The 11818-nt window shown below is 46.3% G+C and overlaps 2 protein-coding genes across 9 annotated transcripts; both read right to left on the minus strand.

Moving 5' to 3' along the window:
- Positions 1–846: 846 nt before the first annotated feature.
- LOC131214014 (mitochondrial coenzyme A transporter SLC25A42) lies at positions 847–5000 on the minus strand. 8 transcript variants are annotated; one of them, XM_058208325.1, is made up of 9 exons: positions 4050–4263; positions 3213–3225; positions 2851–3134; positions 2469–2781; positions 2180–2387; positions 1920–2105; positions 1575–1840; positions 1316–1502; positions 847–1245 (listed from the first exon to the last, which is right to left on the minus strand). In XM_058208325.1, the coding sequence occupies exons 4-9, from the start codon at positions 2572–2574 to the stop codon at positions 1092–1094; spliced, it is 1107 nt and encodes a 368-aa protein (XP_058064308.1). In that variant the 5' UTR covers positions 2575–2781; positions 2851–3134; positions 3213–3225; positions 4050–4263; the 3' UTR covers positions 847–1091. The 8 variants fall into 8 exon arrangements, with proteins under 8 accessions (XP_058064308.1, XP_058064307.1, XP_058064305.1 ...); XM_058208324.1 differs by lacking the exon at positions 4050–4263 and adding an exon at positions 4891–5000 and having other exon boundaries at positions 2851–3225; XM_058208322.1 differs by lacking the exon at positions 4050–4263 and adding an exon at positions 4530–4703 and having other exon boundaries at positions 2851–3225.
- A 10-nt stretch (positions 5001–5010) lies between these two features.
- LOC131214016 (uncharacterized) lies at positions 5011–5712 on the minus strand. Its single transcript, XM_058208328.1, has 2 exons — positions 5303–5712; positions 5011–5223 (listed from the first exon to the last, which is right to left on the minus strand). Exons 1-2 carry the CDS (start codon positions 5450–5452, stop codon positions 5164–5166), a joined length of 210 nt encoding a protein of 69 aa, XP_058064311.1. The 5' UTR covers positions 5453–5712; the 3' UTR covers positions 5011–5163.
- Positions 5713–11818: the final 6106 nt, after the last annotated feature.

The raw sequence follows: 11818 nt of genomic DNA on the forward strand, positions 1-11818 counted from the left end.
CCTAGAAATGAACCTAAGTATCGCCGGATTGCAGAGTTGAGGGCGTATGAAAAGTTCCCAAGAAACAAACCGTGGCGATGTTTTTGCATATCAAATTGCAGAGTTTAGGGCGCATCAAAGTTCCCGAGAAACAAACCGCGGCTATATATTTTCATACAAAATTGATAAGTTCCCGAGACACAAAAACGGGGCGATGTAACCGTGCTCTTAATAGCATAATTTAAAGCGCATCAAATTTTGTTCGGGAAATGGAAATGAGCTACATTTTTGTAGACCAAATTGATGTTTTTAATGCGCATTGAAACGTTCCCAAGAAACACACCATAGCTACGTTTTTTGCACCAAATTGATGTATTTTAGGCAAATTGATGTATTTTAGGCACATTGATAACGCTGTTATCGGAACGGACGGCAAGGTGCATTTTTCGAAATGACAGCATCTCGTTTGGACCTTAACAACGTTTGTAGAGTACGCTACACGAGGCGTTCTGAAGGCATTCTGTCTGTAGCACGCGTGTTGTGCGACAACATAGGGTTCAAGAGGAAAACGAAAAACCGCACAATCGTTCCTGTGTACAAGAGACTAGACAATTTTCGATCGATACGAACGATCAGGTTGATTGAAGAAACACTAGTGGCGTACAAACAAACCAGGGAGACACAAATAAATTCGCATAGACAACTACAAGTTGCCAAGCTCTTTTCTTTTAAGATTAAAAAATACAACTTCCCCTGTGGGGTTAACTATACTTGAATAACCATACTATTTCCAAAGCGTTGCTCCATTCCTTCTAAATTTTGAATTGAGCACCGATTCTCCAACCGCTTCTTTTATGCGTTTTCTGACACGCTGGCTTGACAATATCCCTTTATTAAATAAGAGTAAGTATCCAGCAAAACAATTCGGCTAGAATCTATCATGTTTGTGCCTTTACTTAAAAGCTATCTCTGTCAGGTATCGGATTATTTGAAAGATCCACTGTTTAGCTCCGATTGTCATCCGAACGATTACCGTAAACGGTAGTAAAATATGGCCAATTTTATGCAGCGGTTATATCCTATAATGCAACTCTTTGAACACTGTATCAGCATTACCGATCGGCGCTACTACCCCGCAGATGTATTACCTCGCGCAGCAGGTGTTTAATGTGGTCATACGTTGCAAAGCTGATGCCAACAGCAATAGGGCCTTTGATCCAGTTCATACTTAGACCTTTGTAGAAGCCACCAATAATTCCTTCCTCTCTAAAGCAAAAGAAAGGAGCTGGTTTGCTTCAGTCCACTCGAACACAAAGTAACGGATGGTCGTACTCACTTGTATATTTTAATTAACGTCCGCCCGATGTTTAGGTACTGGTCGGCGCACTGTGCCGTAACACCAGTTGTTTGCATTCTTCGCCTCACAATGTCGAGCGGATAGCTGGATGATTGACCAATCACCCCGGCAATTGCTCCAAATGTGAGTGATATCACAGTTTTTGGCGATTTATCACCAGTCCGTTCTACGAAGACATGGAAAGTATAAAGTAAACTTGCTGGCACCCACCGTTGACGGTATGCTCAAAGTTACTTACTGTAGTATTCATTTTTGAGAGTATCGTATGTAAAGAACGACGTGCCTGCGTACGGGATGACACCGAGAATGGTAGCCCAATAGCCACGGTACAATGTCCGCGGTCCTTCACACTGCCATATCTTCACAAATACCTCCCGAAGCGTTTTGTATCCGGAGTATTTATCGGTTACGGCCATTCGGGCGCGGGCTAGATCGAGCGGGTACGTTAGCGACTGCGACGTAATGCCCGCCAACGAGCCTGCCAGAAATCGACGAAACTCGGTGCTACGGAGAAGAACGAAACAAAAACCCACCAAAGCGTGAGTCATTTGATGGTTGTATGTACTCTGAAATGTATAGCTACTCTGTATGTAGATCCACCTGCAGCAACTTTTTCCATTGCTCGTGCACGGTAAACTGTATGGCTGAATATGGAACTATTCGAGCCATGGTAGCAGAATTCCCCCGCCACAACGCAAGAAAGCCTTCTCGAGAGTACGTATGCTGCAGAAACCCCAAAGCAGCACGGAAAGTATATGGTACTTCTTTGCTGAAAAGACAAGTGAGTTTTATACCAACATCATTACGCTGGGATAGCAATATGACTGTGCGCTTGATGCGTACTTAATTTGAAAATTAATTTTTGCACGATCTAGCGGCGCTATGGTAGTTTTAGCCAATGCGCCAGCAACGGCTCCGGCTATCAGACTCGTGATCACCACATCCCTGTTATTAAGGTTTCCAAACCGGGTTTGTGACTGCTCTGAATCAGCTGCAGATGGCTTTGCGTTCATAGCTTGGTCGATTATTTGGCGGTTCGTTGAAGAACTGTCTATAAGAAATGTGATCAACGGCAGAGAAAAGAAAATGAAACGAGTGAAGATCGATTTCAATCGATTTTTTCACTACTCACAATCATTTGATGTTTCGCTCTCCAAACGGGTTTTGTCTCCACCTGTGGTACTGGGGGTGTTTGCCGACACTATGCTGTTTGCCACTATTGTCACACTAGCAGTCATTTTAATTTTGGTTGAGCTCGCCTCAACCAAAGGAAGCTACAGGGGCGCTTTTTCACGAGTATTCTTTTGAGTGTTGAGAGACACGATAGAAGAATCTTGACGTAGATTGTTGGTTGGTGATTCCTTGAATCTGACCGACGAATGTTTTTTTATATAAAAACTATGACTTATGCACCGGTAGACTAGACTCGCTTGTTACTAGAATGACTGAAAATACGCACAGAAATACATATGATTTGGATTTTCTCAGCCGCATTGATAAAACTTGGTTGATACCTGTCAGATGCCTGTTGGTATCTACGAAACTTCACGCTTTCACGCGTACCGCTCCTTTCCAATGAGTGAGTATTGCCATTAACGTTGTTTAGCTTTTCGCTACCGAAAATTTACGAAGCAGCAAACGTGTAGAACTTTTTTTGAGAGGTTGATGCCATTGGATTAAGGCTGCGGATCGTTTCTTGATGATCCACCTCTGTAATTGCACTACGAAAATCCAAAGTCCAACACGCGCGAACCTTGGCGAGTATGCTGTCACCTAACATAAACAACGGGCTTTTGAGCTGTAACGGGTTAAACCAGTTTTAAAAACGTTGCACTTTGCATGCCTATTTTTTCAGCAGGTGTCGATAAAACGCTACCTCATCAGAGAATCTGAAAAGAGAATGAACATCGTATTTATCATCAACTAGCAAACAATGTGCGCAGAATATGTTTTAATAATCGATTGCCAACATTACATGTGAGAGGCACACTGTATCAACGCATAGAATAATGGTTACGCAAGCGTCGTATCATATTTGCCTTCATAAGAACGCTCTGCCCACATCACTGTCCCTGAACCCAAACGAGTAAAACACATAACTTCAGCAGAGCTGCGCCTACTGCGATGCCGTGTTTGATCGCGCCCACAGTGAAGGTCAAATTCCATTTCCCGTGCAATCATCGCGCGTGTCAATAAATCAGTCACACATGTACGCAAACAGCGTGCAACGATGCACAGTTGCACTCACGATTGTTTTCGTACCAACAGCATAGAGTCAATATGTTCTTGGTCTTTTCGAAAAGAGACAGGTCGTCTAGAAACATCCCGTTCTCAGTTTCAGTTTGGTGTCCGCGGACGACACGCATTTGTCGGGTAAAACACTGGTTTCATAAAGTTTAGAGAGCACGCGTTAATCAATGTTCACGAGTTTGGGTTGAGTTTCAATTAAATTAATATGCCCAATAATCTTCGAGAGCTTCGAATTTCATGCTCTATGCTCATGCGGTTCGCTAGCGCACTTTGCTTTGGCTCTCTAGACAGTGCTGAAGCTGTAATGATGATTACATAAAAAGCAGCCATCTACAATCGCACTTGGTACTAAAACATTTCGCGGGAAACTGAAAAATATCACTGTCTCTTGGGCTCAATGCCGATGAAATCGGCGATACGATTAGAGATTTGAAGGGTGACAAACGGCGAAGGTTTTACCGACCTTGTTACGAGCTGAAAGAAAGCTGCATAATGCTGCAAGTACACTGTAGCCGCTAGTTGATGGTTAAGTGCTAGTTTTGGTATGGCTGTCAACCCGTGCGGATGCTGCTATCGCACCTTACACTTAATTCTACACTAGGCCGCTTATCAACGTTGGGAAATCTCCGCCACTGCCACGACCAACCGCGAAACCGCTACGTACGAGCAGTGGATTTCTTGCTGTGACTGACAGCAGCTACCGTTGTTTGTACAATTTAGTTGAAACCGATTGGCAACGATGCGCGGCACGTACACCAACGACATAACTATCCGCAGCCGGTAGGCTCGTTAGTGGAGCGGAGCGAGGACAAAGTTCAGCACCGACCGTAATTGGTGCCCTTGGTACCAGCATACGGTTTGTGCCAAAATACACAAAAGTCAAACTATAATTTAAGAACGTGTAGTATCCCTGTTGAACTCAAATAGTACAGCAACTACCTACCGCCACTTGGCACATGTGTTTTACACACGAGAACACAGAACATTTACTAGCTCACAGAGCTTCACGAAAACATTGCACTAGCTGTAGTGTTGGCGGTCCGGATTGACAAGGCACATGGCGTTTGATGATTACAAACACCGACACGTTCGGCCAGAGTCCGTTCCCGAACCAATAATATCATTGCACATCTTGCGGCGTTCAGTCTTACTGCGGGGCGGATAAGTCGTTTATCACCGTCCATTGGCCTTTATGTACAGGCACACGATGACGTATTTACGCGGATTTTGATAAAAAAAATATTTTTTTTTTTTAAATTTTTATAGTTTAATCGAAATCGTGCGTTCATGAATTGCTGAGTTACCTTTCTCTTTCTCTCTCTCTCTCTTCTCTTTCTCCAACTCGACCTGCAGCTGTTTTTGACAGCTCGAAGGTAAACGCAAACGTTCCAAAACACGGTGTCGGAAAATCAACAATATTCTTTACCAGAAACAAACGAGAACTATGCCAAGCGCAGTATATTTTCCACATCTCTCAATGACGTCCTCGTAGTCATTTTTACGTCGAAACCGTTCGACCAAATGTAGGCAACCACTACATCGAAAGAAGTCAACTGCTGGTGGGACGGGACTGATGGCTATTTATCTTGCCCCAGATCCGCTTTACTGTCCACACGTTCCCAAAAGGCTTTCGCTGCCTGCCGTAATGAGAAACAGAAAAACGGGTTCAAATACTCGGAAAAAGGTACGCTACACACGATGGCGGCAGTCACTTACTATCGCGATCGGTAGGTCCCGGCGCTCGCTTTCCGAAACCAGCGCCGTGTTGTGCTGCAAATTATTCCACGCCCAGTGCAGACCGAACAGTGAGGGAATCATCACGATCGTCACGAGATTCCGGTTAATGAACCGCTTTATCTTTGTCATCGTGAAATCGTTGTATAGAGACCGCAAAGTCAATGTGTGTTTGCAGCTCAGTACGGCCAAAGCTGGCAAACAAACAAATAATGCGATGGTTGGTAGATGCTGTTTTCGTTCGCTGATTGCGCTGTTCCGACAGGCTGGAAACCACTCGCAACGGTTCTCAATCGATCACGCGCTACAGGATGTGGCAAACACGGTAATCGGTACAATTTTTCACTACGTAAACCGCTGATTCTTTCGGCGAAAGCCGTCACTTGATGATGTTATCCAACACTAAGCACAGAATAAATAAACAATGCATGATTCTACGACAGCGAGCAGCTTTCGGCTCCGAAAGCAATGGTTTGACGTAAGTTTGTGACAGCGCCATCTACCCGTGAGTGGCGCAGTTAGCGCTTGAGCTTTTCGGTTGAGAAGAAACGTGGTCAGAATAAAATTGAGTACATACAATTCAAAACGGAAACAGGAACAACTAGTGTTGGCCGATGTGCATACCTCAGTCATAATCTAAAAGCAGCCTATGGTCAAAACAAATAATAAGCATGGTAAGGAGCCGGGTGTTGAAATTAATTGAAAATGGCTTAGCTCCGACCGACCAGTTATCGCATTAGGGCGCTCACCGTCCTATGGCCAGTCCTTTTTGCGGCGTTTGAGTCATCCTTCAATCCGATCAGCGGGCAACACGATCAAATACATAAATATGTAAAGGTTTTAAGAAACCGCCAAGGATTTGTTCAATAATTTGTTTGCCGCGTTGATGGCCATGCGTTCGATTCCAGTTGCAACGAATTTCAAGGATTTTGTGGCCAACAAAAACTCAACCAGAATAGTCCGTAGCATGAGCACCATATTCATGAAAATTGAACCTCGGCGGCCTCGACGGCCTCGGTGGCGGCAAAAATCGTGTGGGTCGTTGTGTGGTGGCCCCTGAGAGTGGGAAGAATCCGGTGCCTGGCGACACTTTGAAATCGCGGCGCTCCGGCTCCGATTGACATCCACTCCGGCACCCCAAGTGATGTGGACGGTGGTTGTCACAAATCGCCGCCTGCACATACGTATAATTGCGCTATCGTGAGCCTGTGTATGAAGGGGAAATTGTTGCTGGTAATCAACCTGCCCGCCGGGATCGTAGTAACCAGCACGCGCCGGAAAAGGCACCGGCCTGGATGGATTACTACACTTGGGCCCCACTTGGGCCGACCCCGGCTTGGATGGCTTATGGCTTGGCCGTTGCGTGTTTTACGCGAGCGACGGCGGGAACTATAATTGCGCTGTTTGATCGAATACGGTCGCGTGGCGTGGCGGAGTCTCGTGGTGCACGAGTCTCGCGCGGCTCCCGTTTCCGAGTTTGCGTGCGGAAATTCGGCACTCAGGCCCCCGCAGCTTCGCTATTCTCTCGTACCGTTGCTGTGTGAGCGTCACTGCGCGTACTGTGAGGCGCGTGAGGCTCCCCGGCCGCGTGGCTCGCGCGACGGCAGCGAGCTAAGGCAAATTATATCCTTCTCGCCATTATCGCAATTAAATTAATTCGACTCTAAATAAACGGCGATTGTCATGGATCGTTGTCACCGGGCCGCCGTCACCGCTGTCACTCCAAGAAAAGTCACGCCGAAGCCTACCGAGACGCGACATTCGAATGTGCCACGTGGCCCGGCCCGGGATAATCCGGTTGAGCGCAGGGTTGCAGGGTAATAGTTTTTCTGATCGCTGCTGCGATTTGCGTGCGATTTTTGTTGGAGCTTCTTGATGGATTTGGCAACAGAAAAACCACACTTCGACTGCCGATGCAGACTTTCAAGTAGACACTGCGAAATGTCCCCGTACCTTTTTGGGTTTAATTAAACATAACGCGCTTTCGACGGCCGCCGGTAAGCCGCAACGGAGGCAGCTACGGCGAGTCACGGAAACTTGTCCAAATAAGAGGGAATAAAATTATGAGAAATAATTTAAGCGATATTTGAAAACACAAGCGGGTATGACATAAGAAGTCCCACGAAGGCAGCAAGCGAATGGCTTGCTAACGGGCTGTTCACGGTCCATGGGTCCGCGTTGCGTTAACCATGTTAGTGTATTTGCCTACACAGGATAGATGGGTAGAGAGGGGCAATTCAACATCTTGAAAGCTAACGAATGTCGCCTGTAGCTTGAATCGGTGGCGGCGACGGAGCTCACCCGAGCCACAGATGGATGGATGGGGTAGCGATTTCTCCGAAGCCGATCTGAGAGTAGGCTGCCAGGTGGCTTTCAGGGCTATGCCCTGGATACTTTTAGGCAATTAATCACGGTGCGAACAAGTGTACTTACTTGCGTGTGTACTATCCTTTGCAGCAGGGTAAGCTTACTTGGAAAGAAAAATTGATCCCTTAGGGTGACTGAAAACACTGTGAAGCGAAGGAAGAAAACCAAAATGTACAGGAAGTACAACGAAACTTGCGGCTTGCGAGTTGTAACTTGATTACCGGTAAACGGAACGGCCCGTCATTTCGGAACCCACAAACGTGCCGATTAAAGTGGCCATCAGAGTATCAGCGAGGCATCTACATACGGTAGCTAGAGCTCCCCAGCTCAAACCAGTCGCTGTCCAGACTAACAAACTGTCCCGCTATATCCGGTCTGAGAGTTCCTCCGAATATCTCTCACTGGTGCAGGATCGAATCTAGTATCTGCTGGAAGACTTCGCGCTTAGTACAGAGCATCCTCTCAGGCTGCCAGTAAGGTCCGTTGCCTACTCTGGCACCGTCGCATCTCACATTCATAAAGTCCACAGGGCCATGGATGCCGTTCTTCGTTAAACAGCCATCAACTACATAAACAACGACATAACGACAAATCTCGACTCGGCGTGTCGGCTGCCAATTTTTTATCCAGAGTTGAGTACGACCACCAACGCCAGGCATTTAAGTTGGCGAAGGCGAAGATGGTGTTAGTAGTGCGACTGGCTTGTCTCTCCAACGCGCCATCAGGGCCATCCGGCTTCTCAGGGCCATCGCTAGAAGATGCAGACAGCGAAGGCAATAATTACTGTTTGCTCACGGTGCCATTCTTCGGCGCTGGAATACGGCCTGTGCAGCAAGGCGAAGGTGAAGGTGCACCACCTCCAAGAACCTCGCGTCCGAGCTGGCGTGAATCGACGACAGAAATGGGAGAATAGAAGAACTAGCTAAACGAAGCAGGGGTTCAGGATTCTGAGGACGCAAAAAAAGGAAGCAGCCCCAGAAAGGAGGTGAGCCGAAGCACGGCGCTGGGCGCTGGTTCCGGTGAACGATTCAGCTAGCTAGTAGTGCCGTGCAGCTTATTTAAATGCCCTGCTCTCAGTACGTTCGGTCTCTCCTCGGGAGTTCGTGCCGTCGACACTAGTGATGTCCTGATCTCGTCCTAACAGTGATTTGACTGCTGACGGTTGGCTTTCAGGGGCCTTAAGGATACGCTTCACTGGAGATACGTTTAGCGCTGGAACCTCCACGTCCGTTACGAGGCGCATTCGTACAACTTCACATGATCAAATCACCGATCATAATGACCGTCGTATGTTGAAAACATCCTGCCACCGGTGTCGACTTCAAACTTCACGCACTTTTGGAGTGAGATGTAGTCGATGATGACGTCACCATAAGGAAATAGTGTCCGAACTCGACCTGTTCAAGGCGACTCAAACAAACAACTATACGTATTGAGGAAAACGTGGTCGTTCGAGGTCGAGGTCGATCGCTAGACACCGCCGCTCGCCCGAACAATAGTCTATATTCTAGAGAACAATAGTCAATTTGTGTGACCTTCGAAAACTTTGGGCGTTTCATCGAAGTAACAGATCGGACATCCCTAGTCGTCTGTGTGGACGCTGCAGCTTCCAGCGTCCGGCGGCTGTCATCACCCAGCGGCAACCCCGCACCCCCCCGCGCTGCGTTTGAAGTCATCAGTCAGATGAATGGAAGCCGGGCCCTGCCTCAGGAAGCCCCAGCCACCCACATGGTTGACGTCGAAGGCTAGACGAAGTTTTCAAGACATAGCCATGGGGTGGTGCGCCGGGAGTGGGCTAGAAAGGACAAATAGGCGGGACCGTGACGTGAATCGTCCGTCGCCTGGCCCTGATGCTGATGCCCATCTGTCTGTGTGTGTTTGATTTTTCCTCAAGACATTTCAGCGAAGCTCCCGCTATTATGTTCGCGTATGAATCGAGAAGTAGAGTAATTTCCATACCCATCCACCCGCCCGTCGGCCACCTGGAATCTCCCTCCCCCCACGGGTTGAAGCGGAAATGAGCAGAAAGCTTTGAAGGATAAAAGAACGACGCGAAGCGAAGTGAGGACGTGGCGCCGGACGTCGGACGCAAAAGGAAAGCACACAGTCAGGGCCGTCAGGAAGAATCCATCAGCCAGATGAATAGCAGGGAGAAATGCAATCGCGCGTGCTGCTGCGCCCTGGCGCAAGTAGCGCCCTGTGTCCACAAATGTGCACTTACCGACGGCTGCTATTAAGCAGGCCGCTGCTATCTGCTGCACCCCCGGCACCACCACCGTTGGCAGCTGCAGCCTCGCAAACAAACTCGCCAAATGCGAAATATGGCCGGAAAAAACCAAAAAGGATTCGAATAGGCACCGCCACGCGTGCCACGCTCGATAAGCGGTGGACCAAAGAAGCTACGAAGCGTCGTCCGTGTCGGAGGATGCTTTTGCTTTCATGCCTGCATAGTAGCTGTTTTATTCATGTTACCGGTGTATTCATGTTACCACTCAATGGACACCGGTTACCTGCCTCGGCGTTCGCCAGTGGTGATTAGTTGCGCTATTAGCTCCAACTTAGTCCTGTATCGTTGCCAATCGTTGGCCACACGTTGCTCGCTGGCTGTGCTATTGTGATAAATGGACAAATAAAATGTGCCTCGGCAATACCCGGCGAGTGTTGGATTGATTTTGATGAAGATACTAATTTGAGCGGGAAAAGGGTAGACAAAGGGTAGATGCACATGCATCCGCACCAGACTGTTCAATAAGTTTTGCGATTTGGAATACACTTTGTTATCAAGGGTATAGTTACCCGGAACATCTCTGTTCCACTTGTTCCGACGAGATTCCAAGTTATGAATTACTTCCTCCTGAAGTGATTATCTGAAAGGGCTGGATGATACGCATCCACAGGTGTTAAAAGACCTCACAGCATTTGATGACGTTGATGCTCCAACAATTCGAACGAATCTACTAACTCGCTTTCAGTCGCTCGACGAATTTTCCAATACTCTATATATATAATGTTTAGCTACGATTTTAGGTGTTTAAATTCAGCATCCAATCTTTATACTATATTAGTTGATTAGTTGACGATTCTTGATTTTTTCCGTTGGTAAAAAGTACTGTGACACGTCGATACTAAATGGCTTATAAACTCTGTGGTCGCAATGCTCCAAAACTAACTTTCAGTCAATACAAATCAGAATGAATAAAATTCTGAAAACGATCCTTAATTTACACTGGAGAACACCAACGAATCTTGACTAAACCTTGCTGTCGCGCAAAGACTGTCGTTCAAAATTAACAAACCAAAAGAAGTCCTAATCAATAGATGCAATAGTTCTATCCATGCAACAATTCCAAAGGTAATTACCTGAAGATTTTAAAAGGTAGCTAGTTGTAAGGTGTTGTTAGTAATAAAGCATGGTCCACTTAGAATAGGGAACAATTGAGTTAGCTCTATCTCGGGGTTGGTTTGACTTAAGAAACATATCAAGGTGTCAAAATGAAGGTATTTTATTGTACTTTAAGAAAAAAAAATCATAAATTTATTTTGTTCGTTAGGTAATATTCGTTATTGATCGTTCTATCTACCGGCAACAACTCATGAAGCACCACGACCCTGCAATCGAAGAAAATTGTAAGCAAAACTGTTCACATTCCACCAAACATGGCTTTTCGACGTTCACGGCTTCTAGGCCCTCTGAAAAAAATTGAACCACCGATAAGCGTTAGTTGTGGTCATAATAGCTTCACCATAAGCCACAGCCAACATTTCGATAGCGTCCGAGCTCTTAATTTCGTTTTTCACACAAAATTTGATAAAGATTCTTTGCCATCCTTTTTTCGGAGTAGAGAAAAGTCGACAAAGACCCAAGACACGTGCACAGTGAAACAGTTGTAAAACATTGACCGAATTCTCGAAATGGCCGACTTTTTCATCATTATCTACTGAGATCTACATTATGATATTGATATTGATTGATATCTACATTATCAACCTAACGCCACAAAGAAATCAAAAATCGAACGTACGTAGCCCGAGAAAATTAAAATGTCGCAAAAATTTTTTGAACGCGTTGATTTTGCGAATTTTTGTGTTTTCGAGATTTTTAAAGCAGACCATCAGTGGGGTTCTCGACGT

The sequence above is a fragment of the Anopheles bellator genome, chromosome X, assembly GCF_943735745.2.
Source record: "Anopheles bellator chromosome X, idAnoBellAS_SP24_06.2, whole genome shotgun sequence".
NCBI classification, from domain to species: domain Eukaryota; kingdom Metazoa; phylum Arthropoda; class Insecta; order Diptera; family Culicidae; genus Anopheles; species Anopheles bellator.

What these genes read in the sequence shown, in the direction of transcription:
- LOC131214014 (XM_058208324.1), bottom strand. Translation starts at nt 2,574, where the DNA reads ATGACTGCTAGTGTGACAATAGTGGCAAACAGCATAGTGTCGGCAAAC. An exon ending in AAAATTAATTTTCAAATTAA is followed by an intron (nt 2,106 to 2,179) that starts GTACGCATCAAG and finishes TTGTCTTTTCAG; the next exon opens with CAAAGAAGTACCATATACTT. An exon ending in ACGTTAATTAAAATATACAA is followed by an intron (nt 1,246 to 1,315) that starts GTGAGTACGACC and finishes CTTTTGCTTTAG; the next exon opens with AGAGGAAGGAATTATTGGTG.
- LOC131214016 (XM_058208328.1), bottom strand. Translation starts at nt 5,452, where the DNA reads ATGACAAAGATAAAGCGGTTCATTAACCGGAATCTCGTGACGATCGTG. An exon ending in GGGACCTACCGATCGCGATA is followed by an intron (nt 5,224 to 5,302) that starts GTAAGTGACTGC and finishes TCATTACGGCAG; the next exon opens with GCAGCGAAAGCCTTTTGGGA.